The sequence below is a fragment of the Elgaria multicarinata genome, chromosome 2, assembly GCF_023053635.1.
Source record: "Elgaria multicarinata webbii isolate HBS135686 ecotype San Diego chromosome 2, rElgMul1.1.pri, whole genome shotgun sequence".
Taxonomy (NCBI): Eukaryota; Metazoa; Chordata; class Lepidosauria; order Squamata; family Anguidae; genus Elgaria; species Elgaria multicarinata.
In genome coordinates this window covers 155,198,772-155,214,549 of record NC_086172.1, presented here as the reverse complement: position 1 = coordinate 155,214,549, position 15,778 = coordinate 155,198,772, and the positions used below count along the sequence as shown (strand labels likewise).

Here is a 15,778-nt window from a genome sequence, read left to right as displayed (position 1 = left end):
GGAAGATATAGGGCTTTTCTTTGCTGTCTGAAACACTTTCTGGGAATATGTATGATAAATGGCTTCAGCAGCAATAAAATCCATATAGTCCTGAAGTCTTCCTTATCGCTGGAGTCCCATTCATCACTCTCCTCATTACATGCATGTATTATATTTCACAGAGTACTATTGCATCTAGAATATGGATATCATATAAATCTGGATGGAGAGGATCATTATCAATATTTTTTGCACAGAAAAGGCAATGTTGCTTCCTGTTGAATATAAAGTTAGTTCCTAATAGTTTTTGTGGCATAAGTCATCCATGAATATTATTGAATATAGCCAGACCTCTTTTTATTCTCTTCTAGTTGGTATAATCTCAAAGGGTTTTGGAGTAGAGCATATCTGATTTTTGCACAGATGAATAGCATGCATTCAATTATTCAGCTAATTTACTGTCTCCCTTGTTGGATACTGGCAACTTTCAGAGCTTTTCCATGTCACCTTTCCTTGGCTATCACCACATTTTGAGATAACTTCAGAACAAATGATGAAGTAATATGAATCTTCATAGAATCATAGAATAGCAGAGTTGGAAGGGGCCTTCAAGGCCATCGAGTCCAACCCCCTGCTCAATGCAGGAATCCACCCTAAAGCATCCCTGACAGATGGTTGTCCAGCTGCCTCTTGAAGGCCTCTAGTGTGGGAGAGCCCACAGCCTCCCTAGGTAAGTACCGCCAGGTTTGAGGAGGCCCCAAGCGAGGTGTTTTCCCAGGGCCCCGCCCCTGCCTTCCAACCCTGCTTTTTAAAGACCTAATATAGAAGCAGTGGCAGTTTTGAAAATACCCAGGCTCCTCTTTTTGCCACTATACCGCCAAAGGAAAGCCCTGTGGTGGTGGCAGCCAGTGGATCAAGGTTGCAGCCCTGCAGAGCACCATTTTAAACTTAAGTTTTTTAATTTGCTAATTTTGAGTGGCAGTGAACTGAACCAATCTGATGCGGTCTTTGGGTGGGATGGGGGGCACAGCCAATGAAGACACCAGAGTGGTGAAGGAGTGGTCTTTTCATCACTCTGGTGCCCTCAGTGGCTATGCTCCCACAAAGCCAATGTCTGACTGGTTCAGTTCGTTGCTATTCAAGATTAGCAAATAAAGGCACTTTAATTTAAAATGGTACCCTGAAATCAATGGGACATGCTTCGGAGTAGACATCTATAGACGTGATGTAAAACCCTGAAACTTCAGGTCAAGCTTTGAGGCCTAGCAGCTGTGAAAGCCTCAGGAGCCCTAGTGCAAGCATGGAGTCTTGCCATATGGGATTTTGGATTCAAGACATTGCTTGGAACCTGACCTACAGGTGTGCATGTGGACATTCTCTATAACCTTTGCTAGCAGCTCTCTGAGCTGTTCAGCTGCTCTTTTATACTTGGTACTAGTACTTGGTGGTTTGATTCAGTGGAGGCTGGTGGCTCCTATGCCAGTGGGGTTAGTGAATCCATTCTGGGTTCCAGTCAGAACTCTAAAGGAGCTGAACCCATTTATGGGGATAGGGTTCTTCTCTTTGGATAGCTCCTTTAGAGTTTTGTCTTGACTGAAACCCAGAATGGATTCACTACCCCCACTGACATAGGAACCACCAGCCTCCACTGGTTTGATTGTTGGTTCACACAGCTAAGCCATGTTGAGAGCAGCTTAGGGAAAGATGATATATGGAGCATTCAGCATTGAGTGCATGGACTTGGGCACTCTATATAATGATCATTGTTCTATTCAAGAGAGATTCCTAGGTCAGAAATATGCTACAAGCCTATATTGGTTTCATAACCAGTTTAACCGTGTGGCTATCTTCATGGTGCTGAGTTGGCACTGTGTTCCCCCAAACCCCTTACTTTTGCTCCTGCAGGGTTGCGCTGGATAATCCCCATGCCAAGGAGCAAGCATGGGGTTTATGGCTGTCATCTGCCCCTCCCCTTCCATCCCTGAGACTAGGGTGAGGAGGCAGCTGCGGTGGCAGCAGCAGCAGCTGAGGGAGGGAGAAAATATTTTAGAAGGAGGCACTGGTAGCAGTTTGTCGGGGCGGGGGGAGGAAATAATTTGTTTTAGGAGGAGGCAGCAGCTCAGGGTGGGGAAGAAAATAAACTCTTCTCCCCACAGCAAGGCGGGGCGTTTCTGCACCCATTCCACTCACTGGCCTGCCCCCACCCTTGCTCTGGCTGTAAAAGTCAGGGTAAGTCCCTGACATTTCAGCCACACATTTTCGGCTCTTTGGCCCAGGGTGGCTTCGAATCTGTGGCTGCATCAACTAACCGATGCCATGCAGATCCGGAACCACCCTGGGCCGAAGAAGAAGGCTTTGTTTTATACTGTTGTTTTATACTGTTGTTTTTATGTTTTTGATGGTTTAAAATTTTATATACTTTTTAACGTTCACTTTTTAAACTTTTGAAAACTGCCCAGAGAGCTTCGGCTATGGGGCGGTATATAAATGTAATAATTAAATAAATAAGACAGCCCCACAGTTTCCTACACACACACACACACAGAATGGAAGTTTGGGGAAGTTGCTGAGAATTTTATTACACATACGCCATTGGCCCCTCCTTCCCCCAAAATTACCCATTGGGGCGAGGGAATGCCTGTAAAATCAGCTTAAGTATCTAGTGTTAATCTGACCTTCTGAGTGTTCGCTGTTAATGCAGCTGTGTGATAATTCCAACAAAAGTCCATATTTAAACCTACTGTTAGTTAACTAATGAATAACACCAATTAATCCATTGCTGCTTTTGGTTTGATTTAAGTCCCCTTAGTCAAAGGACCTAAATGATAGTTAACAAAGCAGAGCTTGAATTATCGCTTGGTGGGACATTTTTGTATTTCAGAAGTAGCACCACAATTAAACTTAGCTGTAATTACAGTTTTAAAGTGTTGAAATAATTCAGCAAGATTTGCAGATAGCATTTATCAGCTGCACTGCACTTATCTGACACTGGGTATCTTTAAAATGCAAAGTTAAACACTATTGGCTTGTCACCAGCTGTTTAAGCCACTTGGCTGATACCAGGGCAACTTTTTTTTAGTACTGTCTACTATTCATTAATGATAAATTGTGGACTGTCCCCTTAACATGGGAGGCAAAACTCTGACACTTAGAAAATCCATATTAGAAATACTGTAAATGCATTGCTGCAGCACATACATTGAGGTATTTTTGTTTTGTTTTAATACCATTATAAAATCAAGGTCTGGACAATTCATGAGATCAGTAATGACCTAATGTTATGATTTGAATAGAAGTTTATATTCTTTCTTTCTTTCATCTTAAAGTACTGAACTCAGATTATTTATTTATTGCATTTATATACCACCCCATAGCCGAAGCTCTCTGGGCGGTTTACAAAAGTTAAAAACAGTAAACATTAAAAACAAATATACGTAGTTTAAAAACATATACCCTTTCTATAATGGGTTTGTGAATATCAGACTAGCTTTTGCAGACAACAGTAGAGCTGAAGGGGACACTAGCAGGCTTTACCCTGGAAAAACCAAACCCAGCTCTTAGAATGCACCAAGGCTATACTTAAATCTAGGAGAAATACAACGTTCTGGGTACATTTTCAATAGCTTCTCCTTTAATCAATAAATGAAAGTGCCCATGATTTTTTCAATTCACAGCTATATTAATTACATTCTTATGTATTTCAAATTATTTATAGACCACCATTCATAAAATACATCACAGGGGACTACAACTTTTAAATGACAACAAAAAGCATTGAATGCTCAAAAAGAGTGTTGAATGCTCAATGCGTGAAGGTCTAACTGGCATCTGGGTGTTCAGGGACATTGGAGGCCATGGTAGCAGCAATGTCCCCTGTGGAGATGGGCAGCTGGGAGTGGGAGTGGCAGGAAGAATAAATACTGCAAAGGGGAGATGACCAGCTGAATGTCCCTTGTAAAGGGGGGATTGGGACCTCTGGGAGCAGAAGGAATGTTTGCTGCAGAGGGGAGATGGGAAGAACTGAGGGGAATAAAAGTCCAAGGGCATGTCTACACTGGGGGTGTGAAGGGGGAGGATCTCGTGATATGCTGATCACGAGATCCTCCCCCTCAATCTACACGCAGTGTGCGACGTACCATAATGCTTAGCTCAAAATGCTTAACCACTGTGTCTTATCGTGTCATCTCAACAGGGTCAGTGTGATGCTTTGCCTGAGTACTGGAAAATCAAAGATGATTTTACTAGAAACCTTTTGCGGCCGCATTGATATACAGGGACAGCCTGGGTTTGGAATGCAACTCCCCCAGTTCAGGTTTAGGAAAAGATAAACTCGAATAATCTCAGCTTTTTCGATTACAATCAAAGTCATTGTAACATGACTGCAAAGCACCGTCTAATCTCATTCTGTTTTCCATACAGGTTTGCTGAACGTGTGTCACTTGGAATCCCAAAGCCTCTTCAGACTTCAGTGGGATTTTCTTCTATTCAGAGAAAATCAGTCTTTGTCTGGGTTCCATACTAGTAACAATCATGTTAAATTCAAGGCTTACAGAACAAGCTCATTATTATTCTTTCCATGTCTGCACCCAGCAACTCTTTTTCCCACTGTAAACCAACACTGATGGCGCTCGGCAGGGGTGTCCAAATTAGGGAGAAAGGAGGAAAGCAAACTGAAAAACGTGGTGCAAAGTTGTTATATGTTTCTTTCTACAATTTAACTGTCATGTCAGGAGCCTCACAAATCACCATAATGCGAATTTAAAATGTGCCATCAATATTAATTCCTCCCCTGTCGTGTTGGCTTAGTAATGTACAAAGTTTGGGATGATTCCAAAGGCTCCTGAACAAGATGTACTTCTTTTTTTTTTCTTGCTTCCTTGCCTTTGGAACACTTTGTAGAAAAATATTGTGGTTCCCTTGGGCCACTATCCAACAGTTTCATAAAATGGTCATCTCTCATCATGTCTAGCCTAGCCTTGAGTCTGAACTGTGCAATGTCTGATTCAAATTGCACCTCAGTCATAAACTCAGTGGGTGGTCTTAGCAAAGCCACACTCTGGTGTTGTTTAAGTGATCATATCTCAGTTTAAAAAGATGAGCTATGTCTGAAATCTTTGCCTCTATGCTCCATTCTTGTGTTGCTCCTTCTCAGCATTCTGCAATTGACCCAGGCAGTCTCCAAATCAACCGATATGCAGGTGATGAGATGCGCTTGATACAGCACTCCGAAAACAAAACAAATGACCACTAGTACCACACTGAGTTTATAATTTTTGTATAGCTTTAAATTTTATAGCTTTAATTTTTTTAGACATATACACATATAAACAGATTTTAAAATGTGAAACATTTCAGTATAAAACACCAGCCTGAGTCACCAGGAAGTCTTCAATTAACCATAGATTTATGTACGTCTGAACCATGAAACTATGGTTTCCAAGTTTGGAAGATGCCAGGATCTTAAAACAACTTTCAAACCTAAGATCCTGGCTTGTTTTGAAAGGGATATTTATAGTTTCCTGTTTGGGCTGTAATGGGAAATGTGGTTAATTGAAGTCTTGCTGGATTAAATGCAACACACCAAGAAGGAATAATGGAAGGCACAAGGTTCATTCATATCTTAGTTTATTAAGTCAAGATAACACCATCCAAATGCAGTCTGTGTCAGCCTCATTCCCCACTTTCCTGCAGTATGGGGATACTGTGACCAATCTTACAAGGTTATTGCAGCGATTACTGAGATTATGTATTTGAAGTGCTTTAAGTACTAATAACAACAATAATAATCTTTCCTGTTTAGACTGCACCAAATGATGGACAAATGGTCATCTGAATAATTCACTGAAAACACAAATCATGACTTTGTATGTCACAAACAGTCCTAATGCAGACACTGCAGTGTCACAGTAAACAGTGATTTGTGCTTGTGACAAATGATTCAAACAATCCATTTGCCATCAGCATGGTGCAATGCCTGGAAGCAGGCAGAGTGCTACCAGCAAGCCACACATACAGGAGTACTCCATGCTGCAACTTTTTGTTGCACTTCCCTCTTGTACAGTAAGCGCTCCATCACACCAGCGATTTATTGCACACTTGCCATGCCTGGTATGCGGTTTTGCAGCCCAGTACTCACATGATGTCATCCATGTCCTGTACTCATTTGTGGGATATTTCGCCAGCACAGTAGTGCTCCAGGTGAAAAGATACACACAACACACAGACATGAAAGCGCCCAGTGCTTGACTCGCTAAGGAAATGGAGGGGGGAAATGCAGATGAAAAACAGATTAAAAAAAGTAGGTGTGATGGAGCTCTAAGAACCCTCAAACGAGTTGGGCTCATGCTTCCTGATTCACATGTGAATAGTCCACCCACATTTTCCTTGCAAAGATAGTCCATCTGTGCAATGAAAAACAACAACAACAAAGTCTGAAAGCAACACCCAAGTCACTGATGGGGCACAGCAGCCACGCTACCGGTTCAAGTCTCAAAGGAACTCAAGATTGTCTCGTTTTCCTGTCTGGGTGAATGTAGCCGAGCATACAAGATTGCTGCGACTCTGCCGCCTCCAGAACCAGCCAATCCTCCCTTGGGGGGTCCCTTGGTGCCAACCTGTCTTTGACCAGAAGTCAACCCCAGAGAGGGCGGGAGGAGGCAGAATTAGCAAACAACAGCTGTAGCAAATGCAAGGAGGCGGAAGGGAGGGGTGGGTGGAGGGGTGGGCGAGCACCAGAGGGTCCAGTGTTCCTAGGCTGAGGGATAGCAGAAGGAAGAGAGAATTTTCTATTTATAAAAGAAGGACATTTCTCTGAAAAGAGCAAAGTGCTGAGATTCAAGGCAGTTATTATTATTTATATATTACCAACAATGTACTTGGTTGCTCTCCTTGTTGCCTTATGGACACACTGTGGTTCCAAAACGTAGTAAAAGCTAGTATATTCTAGGCACAATTCATGGTGCTTCTCTTCCGTTCTCCCATTCACACATACGCGCACGCCCTGCCTAGATACTGCTTGCTTACCTCATCACTTGACTTGTATCAGAAACGTGGGGTTTGTTGACCCGTGTCGTGGCTTGTGCTGGCCATTTTGCGTTTTGGAATACGCAGTACATACTCCATCCACCTCAACGTACAATGGTGCCTCCCAGATGTGTTGGACTACAACTCCCAGCATCCCCACACCTCTGGGGGGGCACCAGGTTGGGGAAGGCTGATTCTACAGCACCGAGTCTGTAATCCAACGCATACGGGCATGGGCGTAAACAAGCCCCATGAAATTAGTGGGGCTTACTTGTAAGTAAGCAGAAGCATTTAGGATCGGGCCGGGAAAGAATCCAGGCGGAAGTCCCATTTGCCTATCTCAGCGCCTTGGGCTCTTTCCAGTGGAGGCTACTGAACCTATTTTGGGGGCAGCACCTTGGATCGCTCCTTTAGAGTTCTGTCTGAAACCCAGAATGGATTCACAGCCTCACTGAAACCGGAGGCACCAGCCTCCGCTGCCTGCCAAGGTTCTCTGGAGTTCGCCCCTCGTGGCCTTTTGCGCCAACGCTATCGGTAGGGCGGGAAGTCCTCGGAGAGATCAGTGGAACCTGCCTTGGCCGTTTATTGGATCCCTTGTGTGCGCCGGGTAAAACTTCTCTCCCCCAACTATTCTGAATTATTCTTCGTTCTCATTATCGTCATTATTAATTTCGCTGCTGGGGCTCCCTCTGCAGCTCCTGAGTCCGTCTGCCATGTGCTGCCGCCTCTTCTACGACCCAGCCAAGCGCGTCTCCGCTGCAAAACTCCACCTAACAACACTGCAATGCAATCTCCTCCTCCAGGCGAGGAAGGGAGCCAGTAAGTAGCCAGCCGCCGTCAGCGCCCCCACCCCAGTGCAACCTTAGCTCGGCCCCCTCCTCCTTTTCCTGCCGAAGCGAGCCGATCTCCCCCCTCGCTCCCTCCCTGGCAGCCCCCCTCGTCTTCCAAGCCAAGGTGCCCCCACTGAAGTTTTCGATCAGCTGCTCGAAAAGCCGAGCGGGGTAGAGTCAGTCTGCCTGCCTGCCTGCCTGCCTGCCTGCCCTCCTCCGTCTCGCCGCGCGTGTGCGCCCGCCGCGGCTTGCCGTTGCTGCATTCAGCGGGGATGGTCTCCCGCGCCCTCCCACAAGCCATGCGGCTGCAGCTCCCAGCAGCCAGCGGATGAGTTTCCCTTTCGCTCGTGTGCCTGTGCTGCGCTCGCCGGCGTGCGTGTGCTTGCAAGCCATGCGCAGATCTTGAGCTGGGCTCGCCCTGGCTGGCTGGCTGGCTGGTGGAAGGGAGAGGGGCTTGTTGAATGCATTCTCCAGAGGCACGAGCCGCGCGGCAGCCAGGTTGGCGGGCGAGGCTTGACTGAGTGGCTGGCTGGCGAGATTCCCTGGCATCCCCCCCCTCCGCCCCCGTTCTGCATCTGGCTGGACGATGCGTTCACGTGTGCGCCAGCCCAGTGTGTAATGCTGCAGTGGTCAACTGAACACCCAAAGAGCGCCTGCAAACGGACAGGAGGACCAGCCAGCTGCTGTTGGAGCCCATATAAAACAACCCTGGAAGCGCTTTGCATCAGACCATCTCCCTTTCTCCACCTGGCTGTTTTTGCCTTTCTCAATTGTACCAAAGCTCAGTTTGGTATTTTCCAACGGGGGTGCTTCCTTTCCCACTTGCTCGACAATACGAAGCCCCTTCCCCCCCCCCTCGCTGGTTTTCACGTGTATCTATCTTTGCCTGGCAACCACCCTCGCACTCCAAGGGCGCAAGCTCCCCCCGATCTGAAATTAATTTGTTTGTTTGGCTGCAGCACCGAGGCAGAAAAAGGTCGAGAATTCATTTAATCCATTTCCCCTTCTTGTGCAAAGGAAGCGATGAAATTTCCAATTGAGACTCCAAGGAAACAGGTGAACTGGGATCCTAAAGGTTGGTGTTGCTTTTTCACTTTTTAAATCAATCAGTCAATCAACAAATAATTAAATTATCTTCATTCTGAATCCTCGTAATTGGGATTGTTATTCCTCCTGCCTAATGACTGCGAGAAAGGAGAGGATCTGACTGAGATTTGGACTGGAGGTTTTGTTGTTATTGTAGCTCCGTCCCTCTTGTCCCTGCTGACTGCTCTCTTGGAAGATGGTCAACATTACTACAATCTTTGGAAGGGGCGGGGGAGAAACTTGTCCAACTGAGAAAACAGAAAGCAAAATGTAGAATTGTTTCTATTCCCCCCCCCCCCTTCCAGTTTTCTTTCCTTCTACACTATTTTAGTCTTCGTAATGCAAACTTGTCTTGGGATAATAGGTCGGGAGGGGGTGTCTTTTATTTTGTTTTGTGACATTCCTTTGTTGTTTCTGGTGATAATTGTCTCCAGTAAATGGGGCGGTGGGTACAGATAGCGCGCGCGTGTCCACTCTGGAGTCCTCAATGTCAAATGTCTTTTTGCAGCTAGGTAGGATAAACTACTGCGGTAGACTTTTCTTGGGATGGCAGTGATAAAAGCATGGTAAATAACAAAGGTTAAAAGAGAAATTCAGCTGTTTGTCTTCAACCCTGTTTAACATCTGAGTGGCATTCCAGCCTTGGTGGTTGGTTGGATTAACTCTGTGTTTAAGTGGAGGCTATGTTGTGGGACGAGTGTTTGGGTGGGTGAGTGTCTAGGACAAGGTGGATGTACGTGTCGCTGCTGTGGTGTTCTGTAAAACAGTCTGAGTTGTTTAGAACACATGCGCTTGCATGCGCGTGCATGCACACATGCACAAAAGCTGGCTTCCAACAATCAATAGTTAGTTCATAGTGGGGAAAAAATGCCTGGTACCGTTCTTCTGGTTTAATATTCTTCCTTGGAAAGTGACAGATATATCTTGGTGAATGTGTAAGGGTGACTTTATGCTTCAGAGGAGATACAAAACGTACAGTATACACACAGGCTAGAATGGCAAATGCTAATAATTTTGTATTCTCAGAAACAGTGCTGGATGTCAGACATTTATGTTTTTTGAAGGACTGGGTTTGGCTCACTCCTTTCTCACTCTTTGTTTACTCTGTCAAGGCTAAAAAAAGTGCATGTATTGGGCAAAATTTCAATTTCTATGTTGACTTCAAGAATAGCAATATATTTAATAGCACGAGAACTGAATTATGAACATATCCCAAACACCTTCATTTCACAGAGACAACGTGCAAAGGAAATGTACCTTTCATAATGATTTATTTCCATGTATGGAGATTATAAAAATGATGTTGATTCTTAAAATCTTTATTGTGTGACAACTGGGAGAATGGGTATCGTGTAATTCATTTATTTTTTAATTTGCTGTTCTTTTGCTGCAAACATAAAACAAATAAGTTAGGTGTAGTGAATTGTAGCCCTCAACATTAATGATTAGTGTGGTGATGTTGGGCAGTGATTTTTTTAATATATGGCCAAAACCAGTTAATTAATCAGCTGTGAAGAGCATGGTTCTTTCTCAACAGGTGGTTGGTTTCGTTTCACCAACTGCATCAAGAAGTTCAAATCTTCAAGTGGTTAACAATCAGCTAGTACAGATAATGTGATTCTTTTCTTTAGGGTGGTATTTTATTGTGTCCATTTCCCCATATGTGCTGACCTCATGTATTAGTCATGAAGTAAGACTCAAGAGAAAGCCAGGTTAATTTCCAGCTCTGTTGCAAACACTAGAACAATTTTAGGTGCGCTTTTGACATTACAGCACTGGTACTTTGCCATAGGTTCATCCAACAGGTTCATCCAAGACTTAAAATCCACCATTGTGTGAACAGAGCCAGATGCATAGGTCCATACCACCTAGCTGTTGCCTCTGATCCCAACCATGACTGTCAGAAGTGAAATTGCAGGAAGTGGTTCTCTGATGTGGAACTATGCATAGTGTCACCATTAAATGGCCTTAGATTTTGCCCTTTGCCTTCTTCAGTGGAGATTCTTAGGACTAGGGCAGATATACTTAGGTGGTGAATGGTCAATTCAGGCTAAAACATCGCTAGCAATCTATCCTACCTTTCGTTCAAGAAACTTCTGGCAAGCCCTCCTCCTCTAGATCTGGCAGATTCTGATACCTTGTGACCTCTTGGGCAAATGATCCTTGCTTGAGTTCATTATTGGAAGAGTTGCAGTCAGAAAGGTCTGGGTGCTTGATCTCAACGTAACTTATTTCATTTTCGTAACAAACACATTGTTTATAATGTTCCTAGCATGCATTAGAACAGAAGGCAGAAGGTCTGTTTCTGTCTATGTGTTGTATGAGCCACCTTGTTATGGATCCAAGCCAAGGTGATGCACAAAGACTTGAATCTGGAGTTCTGCTCACAGGCTGTTTCTACTGCAGGAAGCACTCTTCTCTGATTCCTCCTTCTCCTTGCATCCTCCTGGAAAACTGAGGGTTAGGGGATCTAGCTGGCCCTCAACTTGGCTGGCTGTAAAAGGGGACTAGATAAAATCAATGGCTACTAGTCTTGATAATTATATTTTACCTCCAGTCTCCAAGACAATATGCTTGTCTATACCAGTCAATAGGGGGCAGTTATGCTCATTTCTTGCTTGTGGGCTTCCCATAGGTGTCTGGCTGGCCACTGTGGGGACCGAATGCTGTGCCTTTGTTCTGATACGGCATGGGTCTCTTATGTTCTTATGTTATCAATGTATGGGAGGTGAGGCAGAAGGGGGAATACATGAAAGTTGTTTCTCCTTTTCTCCAGTGGGAGCCTGTGCTGGATTCCTTCTGCGAATGGAAGGGGGAATTTGGATCCAACCCATAGGTTTTTAGAAACTAAAACAAAAACCAATTAAAATGTTAAAAACAAAATTCTGTTGGTTTATTAAAAAAAAATGGAAGTGCCTGAATCTTCCCAGTGGTTTCTACACAATATATTTGAAATGCCATATATTGATAATGTTATGCAGTAAAATGTAGGTGATGGTTTCACTTAGTACCATAACATTGCACAGAATCTCAAGCTTCATGAATTACTTGAATGTGAGTGATTGGATGAGTATACTGGCTCTCTGCCAGTGATTCCAGAGTAAGAGCTATGGCAAGTGGTTTGTTTGCTTGTTTATGCACATTTAGATGTTTACACTTATTGAATGTGGGGTAATAATCAGTAGCTGATGTATGGGGCAGTGTTAAATGTAACTATAATCTCTTAAAACATTTGATGTCCCAAAGGGATGGAAGTTACAATGCATTTATAATCCAATGCTAAATTAATTAAATAGGCTGAACAACCTCAAATGCCACTGGTTCTCAGGACTGCCACCTTCATTACTTTTTGAAATGTATGTGTTGTGAAACATCTGCAACATGCATGTCCTTGTATTTTGCAAATGACCATATGTGTTTCTAACTCCCAGGGTGGGTTCTAATGACCATAGCATTAACACGATGAAATATTCTTTGCTTGATGTTTTTGTTCCACAAATATCTACTGAAAGATATTTTAATCTTCTGTGCACAGTAGCTGTCGGTGGGAAGGAAAGTTCCCATGTGATGCAATTATCACTCCGTAAATTAGTTGTTTAACAGGTTGAATTTGAACCCAGAGAAAAATTCAACCATTCACATTGAAGTTGGTTGACCAAGGGCTGATTTGGAAAGAATGTTTTCCTGCTTTCTTTGCTATTGCATCTTCTATAGAACACAGAGTCAAACTACACAATACGTTAAATAAACAATGGTGTAGGGACCCAATCTGGATCAGGGCCACAACGTGCAAGTAGGGGTGGTTTAACCCTTCCACCCCAGCTGCTTGTTTTCAATAATAATAAAAAAGCGTCCATTGGTGGCATTAAAAAATGTTTTAGCCCTTGCTTGGGTTGGGATGAATTCCAGAAAACAAGTTTAAACCTCCCCTACCAGCATGCGGTGGTCCCAATTGGAATTGGGGTTCTGCACACTTACTTGGGAGTAAAAAATGAAGAGGGGATCAACTGCATGGTATGTATTTAATATATTGTGTGTTGAGAGTAAGGGGAGACATGATGGAGATGTACAAAATTATGCATAATATGGAAAAAAAAATAGAGAGCTTCAGCTATCGGGTGGTATAGAAATGTAATAAATAAATAAAAATAGGGAGACATTTTTCTTCCTCTCTTATAATACTAGAATCCAATGAGGTCATCACATGAAACTGATTGGTGGGAGATTCAGGACATATAAAAATAAAGACTTCTTCACTTTGTGTATAGTTAAAGTATGGAACTCACTTCCATAAGATGTAGTGATGGCCATCAATTTGGATGGCTTTAAAAGGGGATTGGAAAAAATTGTGGAGAATAAGGCTATCAATGGCTAGTAATCCTGATGGTTATATGCTACCTCCACTATCACAGGCAGTATGCCAGTGTGCAACAGTTGTTGGGGAACATGGGAGGGAGGGTGCTGTTGCACTCATGTCTTGCTTGAGAGTTTCCCATAGGCTTCTTGTTGGCCACTGTTTGAATAGAATACAGGAGTAGATGGACCCTTGATCTGATCCACGTGGCTCTTCTTATGTTCTTGGGAGAATACACTTTGTGTAAAATGGCCCTCATAGTACCATAACTAAAATAGTAGCTGATAATCATGGCAGTCTTGTGCAGTTTGCACAGTTGGAGCCAGAGGTATTGGGTGAAAACACACACTAGATAAATTCATGGAGATGCAGGACAATCAGAATTAATCTTTGTAGGACTAATTTTGCGGTGCTTATCAGTGGCTTGATGTTTCCAACTTCTAGAGAGAGTTATGGTTGTATATCTTGGGAGCATAAGATATGTACAGTTGCTACGGTAACACTAGTCATTTGGACTTGTCTCTGTTGGGAAGAATGTGTAAAGCTCTTCAGCTTTAAAGAGAACTTTGTGAGTTGTGAGTAGTCTCTCATGGGCAGAACCTAGGCTGTTATAATATATTGTCTTTTGCTTTGGAGAGGTCTTACAACAAGGCAGGAGACTAATTTATATAGGCTGCTTTCACTGGATCTTGCCTCTTCTCCACAGGGAAAAAATAACAGCTTATGAAAGACTTCGCATACACAGGACAGGGCTGCCCTTTCTTATTATTTGTCTATTTATTATTATTTATTACATTTGCATACTGTCCCATAGCTGAAGATCTCTGGGTGGTTTCCAAAGATTGAAAACCATTAAAATACAATATACAAAGTTTAAAAAAACCATTTTCATAAAACACACACACACACACAGAGCATACATCTAAAGACAGCATTAAGATATCAACCATAAAGCAAATCCAGAACCTGATTAAAACTCTTGATATGCTGCCAAATACCTGTAACCTGGCATTGAAAAGGTAACAATATTGGTGCCAGGCAGGCCTCATCAGGGAGATCATTCCATAATTGGGGGGACATCACCAAGAAGGCCCTCTCCCTTGTTGCCACCTTCTGAGCCTTCCTCACTGAGGCACGCAGAGGAGGGACGTAGGTGCTTTAAACATTTTCTTTCTTAGGAAGGCCAGAAATTCCCAGATTCCACTGAAAGAAGTGAAACTATTGTGCATCCCTGCCCTATGCCATACATATTGTGGTAGACCTGCTTTTTAAACGCTGCAGGATTTGCCTCAGTCACTTCTCATATTGACTGGTGCACTGGAACTGGGATTCTTGGTTTATGTCAGAATAACCTGTTCTCTTTATGATTACTGCTTCCCAAACTTACTTTTGCTGGGCTGTCATGAATGTGGGATTTAAACTGTTGATTCTCTGCTGCAGGTCATAGAATCATAGAATAGCAGAGTTGGAAGGGGCCTACAAGGCCATCGAGTCCAACCCCCTGCTCAATGCAGGAATCCACCCTAAAGCATCCCTGACAGATGGTTGTCCAGCTGCCTCTTGAATGTCTCTAGTGTGGGAGAGCCCACAACCTCCCTAGGTAACTGATTCCACCGTCGCACTGCTCTAACAGTCAGGAAGTTTTTCCTGATGTCCAGCCGGAATCTGGTTTTCTTTAACTTGATGTTACAGGACAAAAAAGAGTTGTGACCACTATATTGCCTTATAATGTGTAGTTCTGCTCCAAAAGTGGCTGAGAAAAAGATAAGTAAGGTTTTATAGGAAATAGTAAATTAACTGGCTTGTGTAGTGCAGTATCTACGAGTGTGAGCTGGGATATGATCCTAGTTCAAATCTGTCACCCTCAGCTCCCAAATGAATAATAATAATAATACAGGCCTACCATTAAAAACTGATATAAGGATTACTGAGATAATGTGTTGAAATGCTTTGGATGCTCAAAACATAGTACCTCAGTGCTAAGCACTGAAGAAGCAGAAAGCCAGCAAACTACGGCAATGGCTGGATCTAGACATCACAATAAACCATATCAGTATAGGAGGAGGAGATTGGCTGCTTTCCGTTCCATTTGAGATTCACTGCAATTTAGTGTGTAGTTTGAACCTGTTCTGTTTTGCATCTAACATCACAAGGGCTTAGTGTCATTTGGCACTGCTGAGACCTGAGTTCCAGTATAAATAGGGTCTTTACCAGGGTTTGGGGCAAGTCAGGTTTTCCGGGGAGAATGGAACAGGAATAGGACAGCACCACAGAGACCTCTGAATGGGGCTGGAAGCCTGATAATCATAGAATCATAGAACAGTAGAGTTGGAAGGGGCCTATAAGGCCATTGAGTCCAACCCCCTGCTCTGTGCAGGAATCCATGAGCTTGTCTCTATGTTGCTCCAACAAGCAGCAGATTGTAACTGACTCTTAAGTAGGTGTTTGGTTTCCTTTAGGCTCTACCTCACACTGACCAAGGCATTTTCTCCTAAAGAGCCCTGGT

At 43.5% G+C, this 15,778-nt stretch overlaps 1 protein-coding gene across 1 annotated transcript in view; it reads left to right on the top strand.

Annotated features, from left to right (window-relative positions):
• Window positions 1–8,855: 8,855 nt before the first annotated feature.
• Window positions 8,856–15,778, top strand: part of KCNK10 (potassium two pore domain channel subfamily K member 10) — an 80,733-nt gene continuing 73,810 nt past the window's right edge. Inside the window, exon 1 of the mRNA XM_063147626.1 lies at window positions 8,856–8,907. Within this exon, the coding sequence (XP_063003696.1) occupies window positions 8,856–8,907 (52 nt within the window). The remainder of the gene's footprint in view (window positions 8,908–15,778) is intronic.